Source organism: Limanda limanda, chromosome 19, assembly GCF_963576545.1.
Source record: "Limanda limanda chromosome 19, fLimLim1.1, whole genome shotgun sequence".
Classification (NCBI taxonomy): domain Eukaryota; kingdom Metazoa; phylum Chordata; class Actinopteri; order Pleuronectiformes; family Pleuronectidae; genus Limanda; species Limanda limanda.
This window is the reverse complement of record NC_083654.1, coordinates 2265056-2286742: the sequence shown is the minus strand read 5'-3', so window position 1 is coordinate 2286742 and position 21687 is coordinate 2265056. Positions and strand designations below refer to the sequence as shown.

Genomic DNA, 21687 nt, shown 5'->3' with positions numbered 1-21687 from the left:
TTCTTTTTTCTACTCCAGCTTTGCGATCATCATTTGCATTGTGAGTCCCTTAACATTAGGTATCATTGACAATTACATGCAATTTGTTGGATGTCACTATTGGGCGTTGCTACAAGATGCATCAAGATGTGTTACGAAGGTATCAGCATTTCTTCTCATATCATATCAAGTGTTTTATTGATTATTCTGATGCTGTCATCTGTAATAACGACTCTGCCCCTTCCACATGAACATACTAGTAGGTGAAAAACACAGAGTTAATTTAACCTAATTATATCCTGGTTAAGTTCAACTGCTCTGTGCCTATGCCCTGCCTGGATCTGTTTGCTTGTTTTGGATTGACTACATGTGTACAACCCTGCCCAGTACCCTCAGTAAAAAGAATGATTACGATGCAAATTGGTGTGTATTTCTCCAATTTGGCATGAAGACAGAATTCTGCATCGGAGCTGGGTCACAAACTGAGATTAGTGGGTAATCCAGCTATCGTTGGATTTTACTCAGGTGGCTTTTGGGAACATGAACCTGGTTCAGCTGGATTTCCATGGTAACAGATATTGCTTTGGATCAGATTTAAACTGCCCACAGTTTTGCTACTGACCAATCAGTTGTGTTTCCTACAGGACATTTGTTTGCAATAAATAGACAAGTAATAAATAGAGTATAGTGTCTACTAAATTGTTTAGTAAGGTGCAGAAGAACCACTGCAACCAAAAATATATGAAAGACCTCCTGTAGTCCCAATGCATCATTTATCACTGGTGTTGATTGGTGGGGAAACACTGAATTGTTTTGATATACTGCACTGCAGTATTGGTCTCTTTAATGCAGTAGTAATGCTTCTGACAAGAAAGATGAGACACAAATCAAAAAAACCATCAGCTTTCTATGCTGCAAATTTTATTTTAAGGTTTTTTAAATATTTTATAGCGATTTCTCCTTGATTAGTGCGTTCCATTATTTAACGTCCTTGACTTTTGTTTCCATCAAAGTAAACAAAATGAATCAATTAATTCCATCAAAGACCCACAATAAAGGCTCCTATTCAAAAGCCTTTCCCTAGCATGATAAAAAAATTTAAAAAATAAATAGAATATGAATGTCCACTTAGGTTTCTCTCGAGGTATAAAATCTTAAATGTTGGGCTCCAACAGGTCCATCTTCCCTTGGTCTGCTCTGGGAGGAGGAGCCCGCTCTTGTCTCCCTCTCAGTGAGCTGCTGCAGGAGATGACAGGCAGCTCCGCCACACAGCTCCAATCATTATTCTCACATACGCCCCGATTACACTGCAGGCTCATGTAGCTAATGCTTGAGTGCAAATGTGCACCTGATCCCCTGGCACCCTGCAGCAAAGGTACGGTAAATAGATACAGTGCATGAAATGCAAACACACTCTGAATTGGCAAAGGGACAATTGCTTGCTGACGAGCAGAGACAACACAGTGTTGATGAAAAACAGAGAGATGCTGCTATTTGTTCCAACAGTTTTTTCACTGCAGAATATTAGACCAGGAGACATTTGCATATATTGGGTCAGCTGCAAATATATTAGCATATAAGGAAGGTACTGTGTATGATGCCTTGCCATCTCCTACAACGAAATCCTGAACATCTGAGAAGGGAAATTGCTTCACTAATTATCAAACTAGAATTGTGTGATTATTTCACCTCCTCAGTTACACAATCCATTCAGGAAAACACTCTTTGGATCCCAGATGGCTTCTTTACGTGCCATCATTTCATCCGGGTGCAGCTATTAAATCTCACACTGCTTCAATATGGCTGTTCAGCTTCCCTGAACATCTCCATCCATCGTTACAGTCAGAATTATGGAGTATGAAGTCAGTGTTTTCATATGCGACTACGTCATTATTCACAAAGTAAATTAGGCCTGTGGGCTTGGTGTATTATATTAACCACACTGACACCTTGTGTGTGCTTTGTGCTATAACTTAGGCAGGGGCTGAGCAGCAGGGCAGCATGGATATGTCTCTGTTATTTCACCAGCACCACAAACAACATAGTGTGTTTTTAGGACTGTTATTAGAGATGATAATTCTCCACTGCTACTGACACTCTGTAAGATCTGTTGTTTACCTCTGATGTGATGGATGGATGAATTCTGAATACACTCACATGCATACGGACAGGGATACAATAGTAGCATCAATCCATTCATTAGATGTGATTGCAGAACATTGAATATGCAGACTTCAAGGGGGTTATAGTGACAGGCAACCATTCAAATTCACATTCTCATCTCTGGGGTAATTTCAGGTTACAAGTTACCTCAGACTACATGATCTTCATAAGAGGAAAGTTGCGCACATAGAGGAAATCCATGCAGAGACTGGGAGAACGTGTAGATTACTATCCACAAACTAACTGCTAATTCTTACTGCATGAATTTAGAAACTGAAAAATTAACGTAATTCCTGAATGTGTTAAGTTGGTATTTGAGTTTCAGCCAAGATCCTGTCTGATTTTGGAAATGTTCTTACTTGTCGACTACTTCACTTCGAGATATTTTTAGGATGCACACACAGTATGTGTAAGATCTTCCCACAGTTTTTGGGGGATGATCCAGTCAGAGAGCTGTGAGCTTGTGTTTCAAGCAGTTCAGTGATTTTGAGTTCTTTTTTGGATCATTGTGCAGTCATAGAAGTCAGCGTCTTTTCAGTTTCACTCTCTTGACTGAGTGCAGGACATTCACATCCAGAATCTTTCAGTGCAATGTTGTCTATCTATCTATCTATCTATTTTGCACAATTCCTCACCCTTATAGTTTTTTTATTTGCTAATATTTTTTTTCATTTTGCTTATAGTATTTTTTTTATATATTCAATTTTTGTTTCCTATTTTTATAATTGCACAAACACACCACAGCAAATTCATCCATCCATCCTTTCTTTCTTTCTTAGTTTCTTTCTTTCTTAGTTTCTTTCTTTCTTTCTTTCTTTCTTTCTTTCTTTCTTTCTTTCTTTCTTTCTTTCTTTCTTTCTTTCTTAGTTTCTTTCTTTCTTTCTTTCTTTCTTTCTTTCTTAGTTTCTTTCTTTCTTTCTTTCTTTCTTTCTTTCTTTCTTTCATTCTTTCTTTCTTCCTTTCTTTCTTTCTTCCCTCCTCCTGTGTAATGATTCAGGTTCTAAAGAGAAACTGCTGATGAATTATCCATTTGAAAATACATCAATAATTATTTGATGGATTGATTCCAAACTTCAGATTGGACAGCAGATCCCTGGAGGTCAGAAGAAGGCATCTAACGACACCATCAGTGAGGTTAAACTCAATAAAGTTCTACTTGGATATCAGCAACTGAGATAACACTGCTCAAAACAGACCAGCATCAAGGGGCCAGGAGCCGCTTCATGAGGAGTATCTCCAACATCGGCCCATACACTGTAAAGTTTGTGTTGTTTGTGGTACTCCTCATCCATGTCAAGAGTCACATATAGGAGACCACAGGAGGACCATCTTATACAACTAAGTTTAAATGAGGATAATTATCTGCAGGTAACATTGTCACTGTCACTAACAACTTTCAACACTGTATGTTTGCTACAACTTTTATAAATTGCACGTTTCGAATGTTATGCTATATTGTATAAATATGGTGGAGGCGGTGGACTAGTGGCAGAAACTTGGACTACTGGCAGAAGGTCTCTGGTTCGACTCCACGGTTCGACTCCACGGAGTTTCAACAAAAACTTACCTGGATGGAATAACAACAAAAAAGACGCACCTGGATCTGCCCAAAAAAATCAAAAGACTATTCTCCCTACCCTGTCTAGTGCCCCTGAGCATCTTACTCCCCCAACATCTGCTCCACGGGCACCGTACATGGCTGCCCACTGCTCTGTGTGTCCTGCACCAGATGGGATAAAAGCAGAGGACAAATTTCCCTCAATTGCATGAGTGTGTCTGTGCATGTTTGTGGGACAACTAAAAACGTATCTTTATCTCTCTACAAGATTATATCATGTATTTTTTGTATCTAAACTCAATAGAATTGTGATCATTCCTCTATTGCAGTCATGTGTGTATTTTTATACAATAAAGGTCTGTTGTGCTTATATATGAGTTGAATTGGGAGGTAAAGGGAAAATGCAACTATACTGTTGTTTAAAGTCAGGTCTAAGTTGGTAGTGGCAGTGATAATACACACTGTACCTTTTATGCTTATATAGTTATTTGATGAAAAATATATCAGTTTAAGCAGCTGTAAAGCATTGTACCCCCTTCCAGTCCATGTAAAATGCTTCTGTGGGTACCCACCTTCAAAGAGAGCAGCCCATACAGACTGTTTTCATTTCCAGCTTTCAAACTGTCTGCCATCACTTATCGTAAAGCCATATTAAGTACACACCCCGGTTTGACTTCCCAAATACCCTTTAATACATTAAGCCTGCTTAGTCACTCGGAAGGCAGAGTTTTTTCCCTAATATTAACCAAAAGGTGTGCAAAGTCAAAGTCACTTCTTTGAGGATTAAACGCATAAAGCCAGAGTGGAGACTCAGGCCTTCGCTGAAACTTGGGGGAAATGTGTTCTTAGTTGTATCCAAATGCAAATGACCTCTAGATGGCAATGTTGGCTGTCTAATTTCAAACTTGTTGGGCGGCCGAGCACACCCCTTACATTCCTGTTTTTGTAAAGCATTTCTCAGACTGATTCTGAGAGGAGACTACAGAGACCGTGGACACTGTGCAGAGGGATGACCTTAGGATGACCTGATGTTTCCCAGCCACAACATGTGAAAATAGCTGTTGGTTCCAGTTCCAGTTATATAACTTGAAAGATGTCCATACTAAGGTCCAGTGTACCCGGAATTTGTGTAATTAAGAACACTAAATAGCATTTAAACTATTATTATCAGGAATATTATATTAGCATATTATTATAACTATTACTTTTACATCTGTTACTGCTTTTAAATTGCTTCTTAAAATGTACCTTTTTCTGTCCTTACATTTTTAGGTGATTTTATTATGATTTATCCTCTTGTAAAGCATTTTAAAAAACAACTTGGTATATAACATACTTGAATAGAATAGAATAGAATACTATTCACACCAAGCCAGTGGAATTCTCATTAGGTACAAGTTAAAAGCGTGTTTATTATTTTTTTATTTTTTTATTATAATCAATATTATTAAGCCCCCCTCAGAAACTCAGTTTACACGTCATGTAGTTTTTCATTTGTAGTTGTGTGTAGGGCATCAATGCCCAGTTGTAAGTTCCACACTGGTTATTACATAACTGTTTTCATAATAGTTGAGTAAAGTTGGTATCATCCTAATAAAGGTAATTATTAATATCAGCATTCAGTGCTGGTAGGTTGTAATTGGAAGTGGCTTTTGGTTCCAATCAAATCTCGCGATACGTCGTGGCCGGTATTCTCAAAGTGGTACGTACGCACTCTGCCGCTGCGTTGAATAATGTGCGTATCCCTGTGCTCCCGCTCCACAGAGTGAGAGCTGAGTGTGAGAGGATGTCAGGCGGAGGTGAGGCAGACATGAACGGAGGCATAATGGGTGAGTTGATTCACTGTTTAATGGAAACACGTCTCCTTGTGTTCAGGGTGTACCGTTCACCCGAGGGTGGCGTCGACTCTCCGCTCAGCCGGGCTATGTTTGACGAACAGTTTCACTCGTAGGTGAAACTAAATAAAGTGGGATCCCCGCTCGGTATTTGTGGTGTTGAGCGTTAGCTTAGCCCCGGGTAACAAAAACACATCAGATCTAATGGCTCGCTGCTGTTTCTGCTAGCGGTGCTACACGCCTCGTTAACTAGCGTGCTTCCGGTAAAGTTTGTCGTTAAACCACCGCAACTTTCCCGAACTAAAGTTAACCCAGTTCTCTCCGGCTGCTGCCGCCCACCATGCCGTGTTATCGTGCGAAGTTACCCGAAGCTTGTCGTTAACTTAATGGAGATTGAAAAAGTTGCCACTCCTGCTGTATTCGTTTCTCCGTGTTTTTTGACACTCTCCGAATTGAAACGTGGCTTTGACTGAGTGCAACTGTAACTTTTTATTACCCAGTGGACGTGTGGCAGGCAAGTGAAAAGCTACAATTCAGTGCTGTTGTTAGTTTTGTGAATGGGGTTTGGCTTGGACGTCTCCAATAACACCGCGTATTTGGTGATTGGCTCGTACGCTCGCCTGGCATTTCCTGTGTTTGTGTTGAGTGAGTAGCAGGGAAGTCTGCTCACCACAGGAGCAGAGCGGGCCGTCTGTCGCTGCTCTCCGGGAGAAGAGTGAGCCACATACCTCAGGTCACCCTGCTGCCAGGTGGTGGAACAGGTCAGCCAGCAATACCGAAAGCTCAGGAGCTGTCAGCCTCCTGCACGCTTCGCCCAGGCGCCACCCATCACCAACACACACACAGACACACACACACACACACACAGACACACACCAGCCTCCTGTTGTGTGGCACGGGTGAAGGAGAAGAACAAGTTTATGAGGTTATCTGTGGGGAATGGGGATAGGCACTGATTTGCCTCCACATAAAGGAGGAATCCTCAATCTGTGTCCTGCAGCCGGAGCCAGGTGACATATTGTCTGTGCTGTTTGCATAGTGGCAATGACACAGCACAGATGGGCAGGTCAGGCATTCAGCCAGACGGACCCACAGTGTCAGATGGCACGGCAGTCAAAATACCAAGACTGGGATGACCACAGCGTGTGTGACTGTGCTCCCAGTTTGTTCAGGTGTTGCGCTCTAGTAGAGTAAAGGCTGGCCACTCCTCATATTGTCCTTCTTTGGGGAGACACATTTTTGTCCTCTGTCTACATGCAGTAAAATACTTGTGCTCTAACACCCATCACAGCCTATCTTAGGCTTGTAAGTCTGCAATCACACCACAGGCCTAAATTAAACTATTGCTATCTTGACAGTGATGTTAAAAAGACACGTACAAAGCAGCAAAGACAAAGTGTTCACCTCTATTTTGGGCATTCATTTGAATGCTTCTGGTGTAGACTTCAGTGGATTTTGGCATCTTTCTGTGAAGAAAGATCAGTTCAGTTCAAATTCATTAGACTCGAAAGTGTTGAATTAGACAGATCGTTGAACACTTTATCTATTTGAGTGGATTGACCTGTATTTTATAAATAATACCATTCATTTACTATGTAATTCAAATAGAAAGTATACATTTATATTGCTATGTTTTTTTAACATGCTATCTTATCTAGTATGCACCAAGAGTTTGCCATATCAGTAAATACAAAATTCAGATAGAAACAGATATCAACTGACATTGCACCTGAATGGACTCTAGTGTGGAGCTCTGTGTGGCAGTGGTGTAGTGTGGGTTTAGCAGCTCTGTGCTATGTGAGATGCTGAGTGTTAATGTAACAAGTGCAATGCACATGTAAGGGAAGAATCATTACTTTATGCTGAGTAAGTGTGAAGCCTATGACAGTATGACACCTTGACTAATTGTATGTCACAGTTGTTTTGACATTAAAGCAGGCCCACTAATACAGTAAGTCACTGTGTTTCCACTGACTGACACTGTTTCTCACGTATTTATCTCCACGTGTTATGTATCTTTATTTTCAGCACATTAACTTTATGACCACATATTGCATTTTTTTAGTTTGACATACTATCATGAATACTGAAAATATTATATTATATCCAAAATCACACAAGATCATCACATCATATGATTTGATTAAGCTGGCTGACTGAAGAAGGTTAGACAAATAAAGACGACATTGGGCTGTCATGTAGCCGCAGCTAGACCATATAGCATAGCTACCAGAAAAGCAACGTTTATTACATCAGGAACAGCTGCCTAAAAGTAGTGGTTATATTCTACTGTATTGCTTAAAGGGATTGTTCTCCCAAAAATGTGTATTCACTCTTTATCTACTCACCACTGTACCGATGAAGGGGTGGATGACGTATTTAAGTCCACCAAACACTTTTGGAGTTTCAGGGGTAAACAAAGTTGCAGCCAAATCTTATACAATTGCAGTAAGTGGTGATCACTTCTTCAAACTGGAAATAAATAAAGCATAAACAGAAAATGCCTCTATACTGTTCCTGTTGTAGTGTAAGCCCCGACATTCAAATTTGACTCGAAACAACTTTATTTACACCATATCATTAGCCTAAATATCCTCTGTTATCATCCTCCTCTACAAACATGGTGTAAATGACCAATTTTTTTGTTGAATTGGATTATCTGGGCTTATAGACATTTTTGGGTGAACTATGCCTTCAAGGTAGTCTTTTTACACATTACCCACTTTTAATGATGCACAGCAACAACATTCCCTATTGGCAATATGTCTGCCCAAAAAAGATCAGCAGGCACCTGAGCGAGCAGCATCATATCACATATGTTACCAGATATACCAGTTAAAAGTGATATCTAGCAGTGAAGCAGGAGTGAACTAATGATAATCATCAGTAGTCTATCAGAAGGTTTGTCTCAGAAGATGCTTGGTTTTTCTGCTGGTGCTTTAAAAAAAAGTGGCTGATGGGGTCTCGGGAGTTGGAAAATATAGCGACTTGCTATTGGCAAGTACTGATTTTAGACCAGTGAAGAATAAATAATTTCCGGTCGAGTAGCGTCAGCCAGAGCTAGTTAAATTTTTTGCAATATGTTTGCCAATATTTCATGCTGGAAAACCCCTAAAGTAAAACTGTTTACGGAATGCAGTGGTTTTGTTTTTCTTATTTAGACTTCAGTTTAAAATGAACACGCTGTTTTGAACATTATCTCCGAAAATAAATACGTCTCTGCAGCTGTCCCCCTTTCTGTCTTTGTCTAAGATGACTTGTATCTTGTATTTGTATCAAATGATGGTATATGAAGGTATATGAAAAATAATCAAAAAATACTAGCAATACCCAAGTCTATCATGTCATCATTTTTCACTTGACAGTTGGTACGGTGTATAAATGGCAAAGCTTAAACTTTCCATGGAAATTTAATAGGCATTCTCTGCAATCTTTCCGAAACCATCTGTTCCTATGTGAGGGGGGAAAATGGACTTTGGGACATTTTTCGGTGCAGAGCGAAAGGAGCCACGTCCTATCAGCAAAGAAGTCTGGAAGAATAACAGTGTGGGATGATGCATGAAATGTCTGCGCTGTCCTAAGGTCGTGGGAAGGAATTTGTCACACAGCCCTTGTATCCTCGCTCTTGTAAAATTCATACTCTGTGCTCAGGGCCGGGCCTCTGGGCTGGTTGGATCTCTCTGTAACCCCACCTTCTTGGAGGCTCCCCACAGTGTTTCCTGTAGTTCAAGAAACAGCAAAGAGAGCTTTGCATTTTTATGCCTGCAACTGTTGCCTTGCTTTGCTGCAGTGATTTCATTTGTCAACTGACACTGTCTTGGTGCTTGAGCTGATGTGGGCTCACGTTCAACCTTTGACAGAGGTATTTTAACTATTTAATGAGTGCACACTAACCCATTGAAGTACAACTGTAATTACCACAATGAAGTTGTCCCAGTCATTGATTCTGCGATGACAGACAAATGTAGTGAAAGAGAGTCCCAAGAGTAAGACTTCTCAGCTGCGTGTAACCGAAATTTGATGCACAATTGCAACCGGACTCAGCAAGTACCTTTCCTAGGCACTTTGATTGCATGTGTGGTGACAGATGGCTGAGAAGTCGCTGCCTAAAGTGGGTCTGTGTACGTGACACTAGTTTACCCACAAAGCATCAGAAAAGGAGCAGATTTCCTGTTGATGCTTTTTATAAAATGTAGGTGACATCGTTTTCAACGTAGCCATGGCCGACCAATTTACTTGAATAACCTGTAATTTGTATATTTGTGTATACTGTGTGGTACTTCATATTAGACATGAATTGCATTTTCAGTATTTTTGCCACATAGTCAGTGTCATATGGTTTTCAGGGTCACACAATTACATTATTTGCCCACTGGCCCCATATACTGAGTTCTACAACAAGGTGGAGGATTTGGTGTCAAAGCGAGAAAGTGGCAACTTTTTAGATTTAGCCTGAACATCAGTTCCCCAAGTTTGGGGAAGCAGCTTTCTGTTGCTATGCACCAACGATCTGGAACAAACTCTCAACACACATCAGTCAAGCTATTTCTGTTGATAGTTTTAAGAAACAACTCAAGACCATCTATGATCTTCCTTTTAGTTAATTTTATCTTTTTTTTGCATTCTCTTTTCTATTTATTTATTTTTATACCTTTGTTTTTTTTAAAGCCCAAGTCTTTGCTTTATTTCTAACCTGTTCTTATTGATCTGTCTTATTTCATGTCTTTGATTTAATTGTAAAGCACTTTGAGCTGCAAGTATAAAAGGTGCTTTATAAATATAATTTATTGTTATTTATTATGTATCTGATAACATTCTGCTAACTCTGTCTGCTCAAGGTGGTAACACTTTTAATCTCACATCTTCACCAAGGGCCACCACAAGAGTAAGAGCTCTCACAAAAGCTGAGAAAACTCAGCTTTTCTAACAGCAGAACAGGCACTAGTCATTTAAAAACAATTTGAAATACTCAAATGCAGGTGGTAGCCACTAGCCTCACGATAATAAAATGTAGATGCTGTCTGACCTCTGACGTCAGAATGAGGTTGGAGGGAAGAGGCAGAAGCAGCTGGAGAATGTTGTGTGTGTTCATCTGGTTTTTGAGAGTTTATTTCTGTAGGTCATGTCACTTCCTCTACTGGAAATCTATTCATATTTTGAGTAACCTCGCTGACAAACAGACAGCAATGAAAACTGCATTGGTGGAGGTAATTGTCAGAGTAAGCCCACAACAGATAAAGAGCTGACACACCTCTTGTAAAATGTCTCCTGTCATCGCTATGGCCGGAGTTACAAGTTAATTACCCAGTGAAACATCTTCCACACTTCGGTATTACTAGTTTTCAGCTGTTTGCAAATTGATTTAAGCGGAATGTGTAGCTGCTCTGCTATTTGTCAACTGTCTCAAGTACAGGAAGCAGCAAGGAGAGCACCCACGGGTGTAAGCTAGTAGGCTGATTGTCTACTGGAAATATGTGTGTGTAGTTACAATGAGGACAATGTGATGAGTGGAGGATGCACCCTGTTCCGCGCTCAGATTAACTGATGACAGCTCTTATAAACAGACAGGAAATAGCTGCTCGGTGATACTGTGGCAGAGAAGACTGTTTACTGAAGTTTGACACAATTCAGACTCTAGTCATATACAGTATTTTTCAGAAATAATAAGTAATGACATCAACCAAAACTAAATTAATTTGTAGAAACTAGAAAACCCCAGATTGGAGGTCTATGTTAAGCTGCTTTAAGACATGCACTGAACTCTGGATGCTCCACCGACATTATCTGGAGGGGCCGTATGTGAGAACACGTTGTCTAAGTCAGAGCCTTGACTGTCTCCGGAGTTTCTCAGTCCAGCACCCGCGTGAAAACACTCGATATGTCCAAATGAGATGATGTGGGAACACAGCAGGAGATTTTCCTGAGGAGTCACTGTGAACAAGTGGGTGTGTTGATGAGGTTTCTTGATAACACTCGACAGGCAGAAAAATGGAAAAAACTAAAAGCGTGAATATAGCTCTGTATGGAATTGCGGTGCCACGCATGTAGAAGATTCACGCAAAGTTGTCGAGAGCTTTTGGTATTAAGGACTGATGTTTGTGTTGATGTGCTGTAGATAAAAACACCTGATCTCCTTAGCCTAGTAATGTATAACATCCTGCCTCTGCATGATGCTTCATCCCTCACCTGAATGCTCAAGATTACTGTGTTGTTGTAAACTTGTCTTAGCAGTTGTGCATGTGTGAAAGGCGAAAGACTCAATTCTCCTCCGGAGGTCATGTGTGAAAATGGCATAGTTGTCAGGATTTAGAAAACACAGACTGGATGTGTGTGATACAGCTTCCTATTCACAAGCAACATCTGCTGATTTGCATGCCTCATATTGACGTAGAATCAAGAATTTTCTATTTGCATAAAGTCCTTCAGATTCATAGTAGGTCTGTAATGTCTGCGGTTATGTGAAAAAGGATATTGCACTCTTGTTTAGCTGTTTCTTTTGTGCCGTTCAGTAATTCAATGAGCTACATCGATACTCTGTGTCTCTATGTGCAGTATATTGGTCGAGCCAATAGAATTGTGTTTCTCTTGCTCATTTCTTTCTCTGCTTTTTTTTCTCCCTGGATTTGTTCCTGCCTCCTTGACCTGCCTCTTTTGACTGCTGCGTTCCGCTGTCACCTTTTCATCATACTGACAACCTGTCTGCTCCAATCCAGCTGTAAGTACTCTTCTGTCTATTCTCATCAACCTACAAGGCCTCTGAATATAGACTGTAAAGTCACACATGCTCAAATTGCTAAAATGCTCATTAATTGTTAATTTGTCAATTGTACATATTTTTGTCTTTGTAGCACAGTATCTGTATCAAAAGACAGTTCTGAGCTAGTTTATCGTACAATGTTCCACAACCTTTCATGCACTATTGACCTTTTTTAACGGATAAAATGTATTAACCATATTTATTTACGGTCCACAGCAACAGAAGAACCTGGAGGGCTATGTGGGATTTGCAAATCTTCCCAATCAAGTTTATAGAAAATCTGTGAAGAGGGGATTTGAGTTCACACTCATGGTTGTAGGTGAGTTAATTCTTTGACAGGACCTTTTTGGTTTGACTGACCACAGTCCAAATGCTCCATCCCTGAATGTCCATAATCAAGGGATTATATTTGTGACATTTGGAAACCTTAGGTACTTTCTGTAAAAGTAAGACTTTTGCCTTGTCTCAATTCGTGTCCCTTGGCCCTACCCCTAGATATTCAAACTTTATTCATAAGGCATTCGGGAATTTCCATCTACCCCTTAGTTTTTAGGGGGATCTTTGAGTCCACAAAACACTTAGGAGGCTCAGGGGTAAACTTTGTTTGATCCAATACAATCGAGGTCAATGGTGAGGCAAAAAATGGCCATCTCAATTCCTTCTCATCTCTGTTGAGGGTTGCACTTCATGAGTGACAGTGACTGTCGAAAAACACGCAAGTGAGAAAATCTTTATTGTGAAATCAACTTTATTAAATCAGCATGTATGTGTCCACAGAGAGCAGGAGAGAGGGGAACAGGCAAAGAGCTGAAACAGAAATTCAAATACAACACAAGCATAGCTTTTGCTGTCAGAAGGAATTATTTGACACTGAGTGGCTGACAGTGTAAGCAGTTCGCTGCCCAACAGTTTAGAGGCGATTAAGTTTAGGAGGCTACACTGCTTTATATATATATATTAAAAAAACATATTCAAACTAAATGTTTGCAAGCCAGCAGCGTGCGTGTGTGCGTGTGTGTGTCTCTTGGATTGTGTGATGGGAGGAGGTTTCCTGTCACTCCATTAATGCAGCCAAAGTCAATGCATGAGCAGCTGATCTGAAGGGAGGCACACCCAAAGAGCCCTTCCTCTCTCTGCTGCATGCTGTCCAGGGATACCTGGGCAGGAAGCCACACTGAATGCTTGCACGATGTCACATCCTGTCCACTGCGTTGGTGGCTTTCAGTGTTTACCTGTCTCCAGGGCTAAGAGCATGTCCCTCTGGTAGTCGGATCACCCTCCTCCCTTCTGGCTACGTTCATGTAGTCACGCCCTGGAGTTTCCCCCCTCTCTGTGTGCTGTCAGGAAAGAGGGTGTTATGTGGCAATTTTGTGTGCAGCATGTAATCAGAATAGCAGGCTAATTGGCAAAGTCATTTTCATGTCATGCTTGAGTAGACAAAGTATCAGATTGTGTGTGTACTTTTCTTAAAGTTTCAGGAGTTGATGGGGTGATATAAAACACAAAATAGTGGAATTTATTGGATATTCAAAAGTGATATTTACTATTTAATTTGTTGTTAAGTTGATGAATAGTAAATAGTAGTGAATAGTAACGTCACGATAGGCATTAGACCTGTATATCTTGATAATGTGAAAATAATGATAATAGAAATATTTCTTTATCAGTAAGGCTAAAAAAATTATTGAATTTGAATTTTATAGTACAACAATGCTTTTAACCAAGTAATAGTCAAAGGTCTCCTGAATGATGTCGTGGGGGTGGGTGGCTGCTCTTGTTTGTGTACTAGTGAAAGTGGGCCAGAGCTATTTGTTGGTCAAAGTCAATATTTGTCAGTGATTTACACATCGGCAGGAAGTGACCTGGATGTTGGCCATTGCAGCTGGAGCTCATTGTGTCTGGCCACGTTCGACCGTTTTAGTTGAATGCACGTGGTTTGTGTCTCTTTTTTGGAAAGAACACACTTTCATGAATGTAAGGGGATTTCAGGAGGAAAATGGATGACTCTGCCAACAGATATGTGTGCAAAACGTCTTCATACCAGAGACTAGTTAAACGTTAACTGTCTCCTGCCCCATTTCAGAGGAAAGTCCCATTCATAAATACAGGGAGGTGGAGGGAAGAAGATGACTTTTACAAGGCTGTGTTAAAAGCACAGAATTCCCCTTTCATTTTCTAAAAGACCACTTTTCATTTCACCTGCATAGTAATAGCCCAGTGTCTTCAGAGGCCTGTCAAATATATCAACCCCAACGGGGGCTCCCTCCTCACAAGTCAGTCTTTACCTGCTTCCCCTCTGCCAGCCTCTTCCATACAGCGGGAAGTGCCTTTGAATAAACCCCTGTGGTTTACACAGCTGCTGGAAATTTCCTTTAAAGGAAGTGAGTTGGCTGCAGACCGAGCTGTGTGGCGAGCCAGCGGGCCATGGCTCCATGGGCCAGCCCTGTGAGAGTGGCCTCCTCCGGTGCTGTGACGAGATGCTTGACTGTAATGACAATGAATGGCTTCTTTATATAGCCTGGTTCAATTATCTCACGTGAAGGTTTTAATGAAGCTCTTTTATTTTTCGAAGCGGATGACACTGTATCCCTGTATTTATCAGGGTGCCATGCGCCTTGGAAAATTCAGGTTTCCAGACCTAGAAATATATCTTCCTGGAAAAATGATTTTGTCATTCCTGTCTTTTCATTTTGCTGACAGCAGACTGTCCGATATCTTCAACAGCTGGCAGCTTAAATAAGGGTTCAGGGTTTGGATGAAGTAGGGCTGCCTGTGGTCATATTTTGAAACATTCTGAGTTTTTGACTCACCATGAACTCATCCAGAACTAAACAACGTCATGTATAAAAGTTGTTCAAAATCACTTAGTTTGGTCAGATGCTTGCTCACATATTATGCTCGCAGATGGGATTTAAAGTGTGTGTGGCTGTGTGTTGTTGTTGAGAGATGGAGCCTTTTGAGTCTGCATATATGTGCATATTTTTCTAATTTGATGAAAATTGTAGTTGTTTATTAGTTGCTTTCCCTCTGAACCCTTATGTGTAAATGGAACATTGGCCCTGTTCAGACCTGGTATTAACATGTCTCCTGATAGATCTGATTACAAATGGACAGAATTAAGATCATCTGTGCACACCTGGCATTAAAATGTATGCTGAACGTGTTTCTGTGTCCAGGTTTGTGATAGAATCACACCTCCCGTCTCAGTAGATAAATAATCAGGTGAATCATTTGTGTTTGCGAAGACGGAATCATGTTGTTTTCACCCAGTCTTAGTTTACAAACGTGTCCAGTGATTTTTGGTGTAGATCTAATCTTATGCAGTAGAGTTTGTATCTTTACAAGAAGAACAAAGATCTTATAAATTGAACTGATGTCTGCATTATTTTTAGAAATGGGGTTATGATACGATGCTGTATTGAAACTGAAACAGCAGGCTCGGACACCTATTCCTCTACTGCCCTCTGTACAGAAAGTAAACCCTATTGGTCCTATAATGTAAGACTTTTTTATTTATTTCATAACTAAACAATTATGTCTTCAGTCATTGCATCACACTATTTTCAGGGTGAGTACCAGTGTAACAACAGCCTTTAACAGAGCGTTGCATTATGGGTAATTTTTAGCCTTATTATGTGGTGTGTTGCAAGGCTCGAGTCCATCTATAGTGAGCCTGTCAGTGTTAATCAGCCTCTAAAGTGTTTCATTAGTTCAGTTTAAGTGGGAGGACTTTATTAAGGGCTGTGTAACATGTTCAGCTGCCACAGAGCTAATGAACATCACAATGAGTGAAAACGAGAGAAATAACCCAGTGAGAAAATCTGCTAAACAGCCATGCATTATGCCCGTCACAGATGATGAGCTAAAAAGACTGAAGTGTGAAGAATGCTATCTATCAGAGAGGGATGAGTGAGCAAGGAGTCCAATCGCTGTAGACCACAGGGACAGTGAGCTGTCTACAGACGACAAACCAGACAAAGATGTCGGTAAACACTGTTACTGTCTCATTTGGAGTTAGTTTAGTTCTCGCTTTTGCTCTTGCTATTGTCAGAGTGTTCTCCGCGACAAACAGCAACCTGTGTTTGTTTCAAAAAATGAAAATTATGTGAAAATGCACCACGCCCAAATGGAACACTCCCTCCAACTTCCCTCTCTCTCCCGACCATATGGTTCAAGCGTCTTAGCTCACTGTTTGTTTCAGTGGCTGCTATTTGCTTTTTGGTGGGTTCCTTTGAGTTGGCAGTTCATTCAGCTGGATATCATCATATCAGTGTTTTGTTGTGGGTAAGGGGCCACATATTTGGTGAGCATAACTCACAGAGCAGCAGGGGTGGAGAATATTTTCATTCAGTCAAAGCCACTTATCATCAGCTCAGATCTCGACAGCTGAAGCCTGTTGGTGTGTATAATGGTTGGAGTCCTGTGGCAGATTCACAACCCGCCTCACTTCTAATCAAGCAACCACAGCTCTGACCAGCCACGATCAGCATCTTCGCTCAACCCACCACCATCATCACCATAACTCAGCTTGATGAGTTTGGTTCTTGTGTAACCAGAGCCTCCTTGTTTTCCCTCTGCTCACACCGGGCCCCGACGTGGCCCTGGATCAGTATCAGTCCTGCTGTTCTTGTCAGCTCTTGGATCCCTTAATTCAAGCTGGCATTTTTATCATATGCATTTCACCCCGAGTTTGCACAGAACCACAGCCTCCCCCAATCAACTACCAGCCTTAAGTTCTCTGTGGCCTTTTCAGCCTTCAAGATATGTTTACTGTCGTCATGCAAGTTTTACCACTGACTTGTTATAATTGCTGAATTGTATCTGTTGAGATTGCTAGATGAATAGGGCTCTACCCTCTTAGGAAAATATTTGTGACTCTGAGTATGCATTAGCTGAAGGATCCTTTTGTGTGATGATCTCTTTGTCTTGCCCCCTCTTCTAATGTAGCATTGCATTGCTGAGTAGTTGGCAGTGGTAGCCCAGTTTGGCCCTGGCCACTTGTAAAGGTCAGGAGCGGCTCATTGGCTGCAGTGCCAGACCAGCGTATGACCGCCTCTTCCCTCACACTGAATCTTTTGTTCAGCAGCTCCTTGTTTTTCTCTACACGGCCCACTCCTCACAGGCACACTTCGGATAGTTTTGGATTACCACAGCCAGCCCCTCCTGATTTTTTTCAGAGTTTTTGTTGTTAGTTTAGCTCCCAGAAGAACCAGCAACCTTCTCTATAAACGACTGTTTCATTTGTTATCAACGTTTTACAAGATCAATTATTTTATGTGATTCAAGGTTTAACTACACAAAGTGTGGATGGATTAGCTGGCAGCATTGTGCATTATGGAAATATTTTATATTTATTTTCCCATCCCATTGTACCATTACTTATTACAATATTTGATTGTTCATCAACACTTTAGACACCAGCCTTCGGAAACTCCTGCAGTTTAAACTGAATTAATGAAACACCTTCAGGATGACTAACTATACTAACTAACTATACGCAGTAGACCTTCAAACCTAGCAACATAATAAAGCTCGAAACAACCCATATACAACACTGTGTAAAAGGCCGTAATTTGTTCTTGCTCTATTTGTTATGTTCTGAACTCATAATTGTTAAGTACTGAAGTATTCGGCAATCCCCAACTTTAAACCTAAGTTTCAGAACATAGCTTTTGTCTTTTATGAAAGCCAATATGGTTTTGTCTTTCTCTCCATACTGTTCGTGTACATCAGAAGGTATTATTACACGTTTATGAAATAAATTAAACTTCAGGGAAGACCAACAGTAACGCTTCAGCACACAGCAAAGGCCATTTATATCAGGAGTTAGCCAGCTGTTAGTGGATTGAGTGTATAGTGGATTTTTTAGGCCAATACTATATATATTAGCTATTAGTCATTTTTATATACATTGTACTGTATGCTTTTACAAGTCTAACTGTAAAGCTGGAAATCGTATGAATTATACTAGTGCCATATAGTACAATTTGATAAAATACGTACACAGTGCTTTATTCAGTACCTTATTCTGAGGAATACAAACATGTGTTTAGGTCTATTTAACATCTCACGCATGATAACTACTGCTCAGATTGGTTTGACATTACGTTACAGCACAAAATGGCAGAACCCATATCCATGATATACAAATTTTTATTTTTGAAGAAGTGGAGACACGTCATCCCTCTTTATAAACAGTCACTGGTTTGTGTGTGTGTAGCTGATGTAACTGAGTGGGATAAGGAGACCTCAAGGCAGTAAGTGTTGTTATACATCCTTTAATCCCAAATGAAATATATCTCCATCTGTCTGCATCTGTATTATGATCAAAATTGGATCTGCGTAAAAAGATCAAGAACAGAGTCTGTGTGTTTTTTTTGTTCTGTTTTCCCTCCTTAGTTACAGTGAGATTTCATGATGACTGGTTGTTTTAAATCTACCCTCCTACCTCAATTCCCATGATTCTCTGATTTAGATTCTTGAAATGCAGCCAGGAAAGAATTCGGGAGAATAGAACGTCCCCCTCTGTATGTCTCCCTTTGTCTCATGTTAATGCTTATTCTTTGAAAAAATAGGGTTTAAGGGACCCTTTTCCTACTCTACAAAGAATGTCAGAAAGTAAAAGACTGTGTTAGTAATGTAGTTGATTAACATATATGCACTGTGTTATGCTGGGCCTCAGTCTGGCATGGAAAAAAGGATAAAAAAAAAACAAGTTTAGCATTAAATTCATCTCTGGTGTTCACCCTGACTGTTTTTCTTTCAGGGGAATCTGGACTGGGGAAGTCGACGCTGATCAACTCGCTCTTTCTGACGGACCTGTACTCCACTGAATACCCAGGTCCTTCGCATAGAATCAAAAAAACAGTCGAGGTAATGGTTTTTCTTTCTTCAGCAGAAGCCAAACACTTTTTTTTCTTCAGGTGTCACCAATGTTGTAATTTCCTTATTTAACCTTTCTGTTGGATTGACTCAACCAATATTTTTTTTACCTCGTAAAGAGTCAAATTGTTTTGTTTAATTGAAACAGGATAGGTTGACTCCAGCCTGACAATGGCCAGTTTAGGTGTCAGAGCCTGGGGCTGCTACAACACAGGTGTGCCCAGACAATATTTCTCTCTATGCATCACAGCTCTCAGTTGAATAGTTGCAGAGTGAGATGTTGTTTTGTGAAGCTGCTCCTCCTTGCTGTCGCCACCCAGTGAAACTGGTTCATCTTCTTTAACAAAGACAGAGTTTGTTTGCTTTAGGCAAAATGTGTAAGAAATTCAAATTAGGCAATGCAACTGGATTGCTGTCAAGGTTCAACAGGATTATCTGATAGTCTGAAATCCAAACATCTAAACGTATTAAGTTGGATGAAAAGGCATAAATAAGTTTATTGTGAACCTATTACATTAATAAAAATAAACATTTTTTCTGGTTAACTTTCACTATCTGTACATCTAACCATGATTGGTTATACGTTTTAGGTAGTGCTTCCCATTAATCACAGTCTTTGTTTTTACAGTTCTCATAGTAAAATAAAAGATGCCATTGTAGTATTTTTCTCTGTTGCTTCAGAGCTGCTCCCCTCCAGTCTAATTTAGCCTTAGGGACCTACATCAGTGGTCCAGTAGACATTCAACAAAAGCAAATGAAGAGTTGTTGTATCGTCTTCACCAGGCAGACTGAACTCGGTATACAATTGGAAGTGTCTGCTTTAGCCACATGCCTTCAAGTTCTGTCAGGGAGAAGTCATCTCAACACACAACCTCTCTGTTCAGGGTGTGTTTTGCGTGTATGTATCTGAATTGCATGAGAGCGAGCTGCATGATTGTGTCAGGACTGAGCTCACAGATCAATCCCATTCTTAAACTGTCTAGTGTTGGTGGGTCTTTTTCTCTGAAGCCTGAGATTTCTGTTCTTGGCTGAGAGGAGCAGAACCTGATGTGACCTTTGGTGTGAAAGACCATCCACCTCAAAGTTGGACATTTTTATTCTGAGATGCTTTTCTTCTCACCACAGTAGTAAAGAGTTGTTATCAGCTCCACTAAAGGCTGGCCATTCTCCTTTGACCTCTCATCAACACAACCTTTCCATCCATAAAACAGCTGCACATGTGTTTTAATGTTGTATACATTTTTGTTATTGTTATTTTAATCCTAAAATTCCAGTGAGGTAGGAGTAAGTTTCTGGTGTAAAATTCTCAGCATGTTTGTGCATTGGCAAGACGTGACGGAGCTCTGTGCACATGGGGGTTTCCTGGCTGATCAACAAGTCTCTGTCCTCGTATGCTCTCCAGCCTAAACAAGCCTTATGAACAACAAAGACATGTGCCCTGGCCTATCACCTCCAACACTTAACACCCGCCCTGTCAGCCAGCCTGGCCATCTTCCCCTGGCTTTCTTAAAATGGCTGCAGTTATTTGAGATGTAATTAGTGTGTGGTTTCTGGAGAGAGAAAAAGAAGAGGAAGAATAAATAAGAAACACATTCACATACACAGAAAAAAAATGCACGCTTCAGCTTCAGTTTCAGCACACACGAATACAATGAAAAGCTTTATAAATCTTCACTCAGTCTGAGAGCCAACAAGCAGTCTAAATCTCATTTAAACTTTTAATAAGATCTGAGGAGGTGTAATGGGAAGGTTAGCAAATTGGAAACAGCAGTAGGGCGAGGGCATATGGAGTCCCTTAGAGTGTTGCTGGGGATTAGAGGAGATTTAGAGCAAAGGAGTAGATCACAAGGAACAGGTGAAGGGAAGATGCTAAACTTGCAGCTGATCTACTGTACAGTTACCCAACTGAACACTTGTTGTTCCTTGCTTAAGGCAGAGGACCGGCAAGAGGGAGGAACAGAGAAGCCTGTTGGTGCTTCTTAACACCAACAGTATCGACTTTCACTCTTCAAAAGACATTTTCAGGAAAACTATGCAGCAGTGTGCGCTCTGTTTGAGGAAACTGCCAAAATCAAAGACTGAGAACTGGGGGCATAAACCTGAGGCCTGACACAGTCATCACTCCTGCTGGCAATGCCATTCGTGGCAGAATTAAACTTGCAGCTTCAGTGGCTGTTATGACTTAAAGCTACAGTATACATATGTTTTGACCAAATGTGCCTGGAACTTTTAACCCAAGGAACGTTTTTCAAGGAGGTGAAAATGTAAAAAGTTTCCTGCAGATCAGATTCTGCAGTCAACATTATGACTCCATTAACCAACCTGCCTTGTGTCAATAGACCAGGCTGCTGGTACTGGTGTAATGGTGTGGTGGATGTCTTCCTGACACACTCTGGTCCCCTTAATACTAATCAATCATGTTGAATGCAGTAAGGAGCTGATTGTTTGTTTTTCCACTCCACATTTACAGTATAACAAGTCAAATGATCTTGTACACGTGTGATCCAGTCAAA

General features: G+C 40.6%; 1 protein-coding gene across 1 annotated transcript in view; it reads left to right on the top strand.

Annotated features, from left to right (window-relative positions):
• Positions 1-9622: 9622 nt before the first annotated feature.
• The window catches only part of septin7a (septin 7a), a 28564-nt gene continuing 16499 nt past the window's right edge, over positions 9623-21687 (top strand). Inside the window, exons 1-3 of the mRNA XM_061093310.1 lie at positions 9623-9646; positions 12509-12611; positions 19059-19165. Of these exons, the coding sequence (XP_060949293.1) occupies positions 9623-9646; positions 12509-12611; positions 19059-19165 (234 nt within the window). The remainder of the gene's footprint in view (positions 9647-12508; positions 12612-19058; positions 19166-21687) is intronic.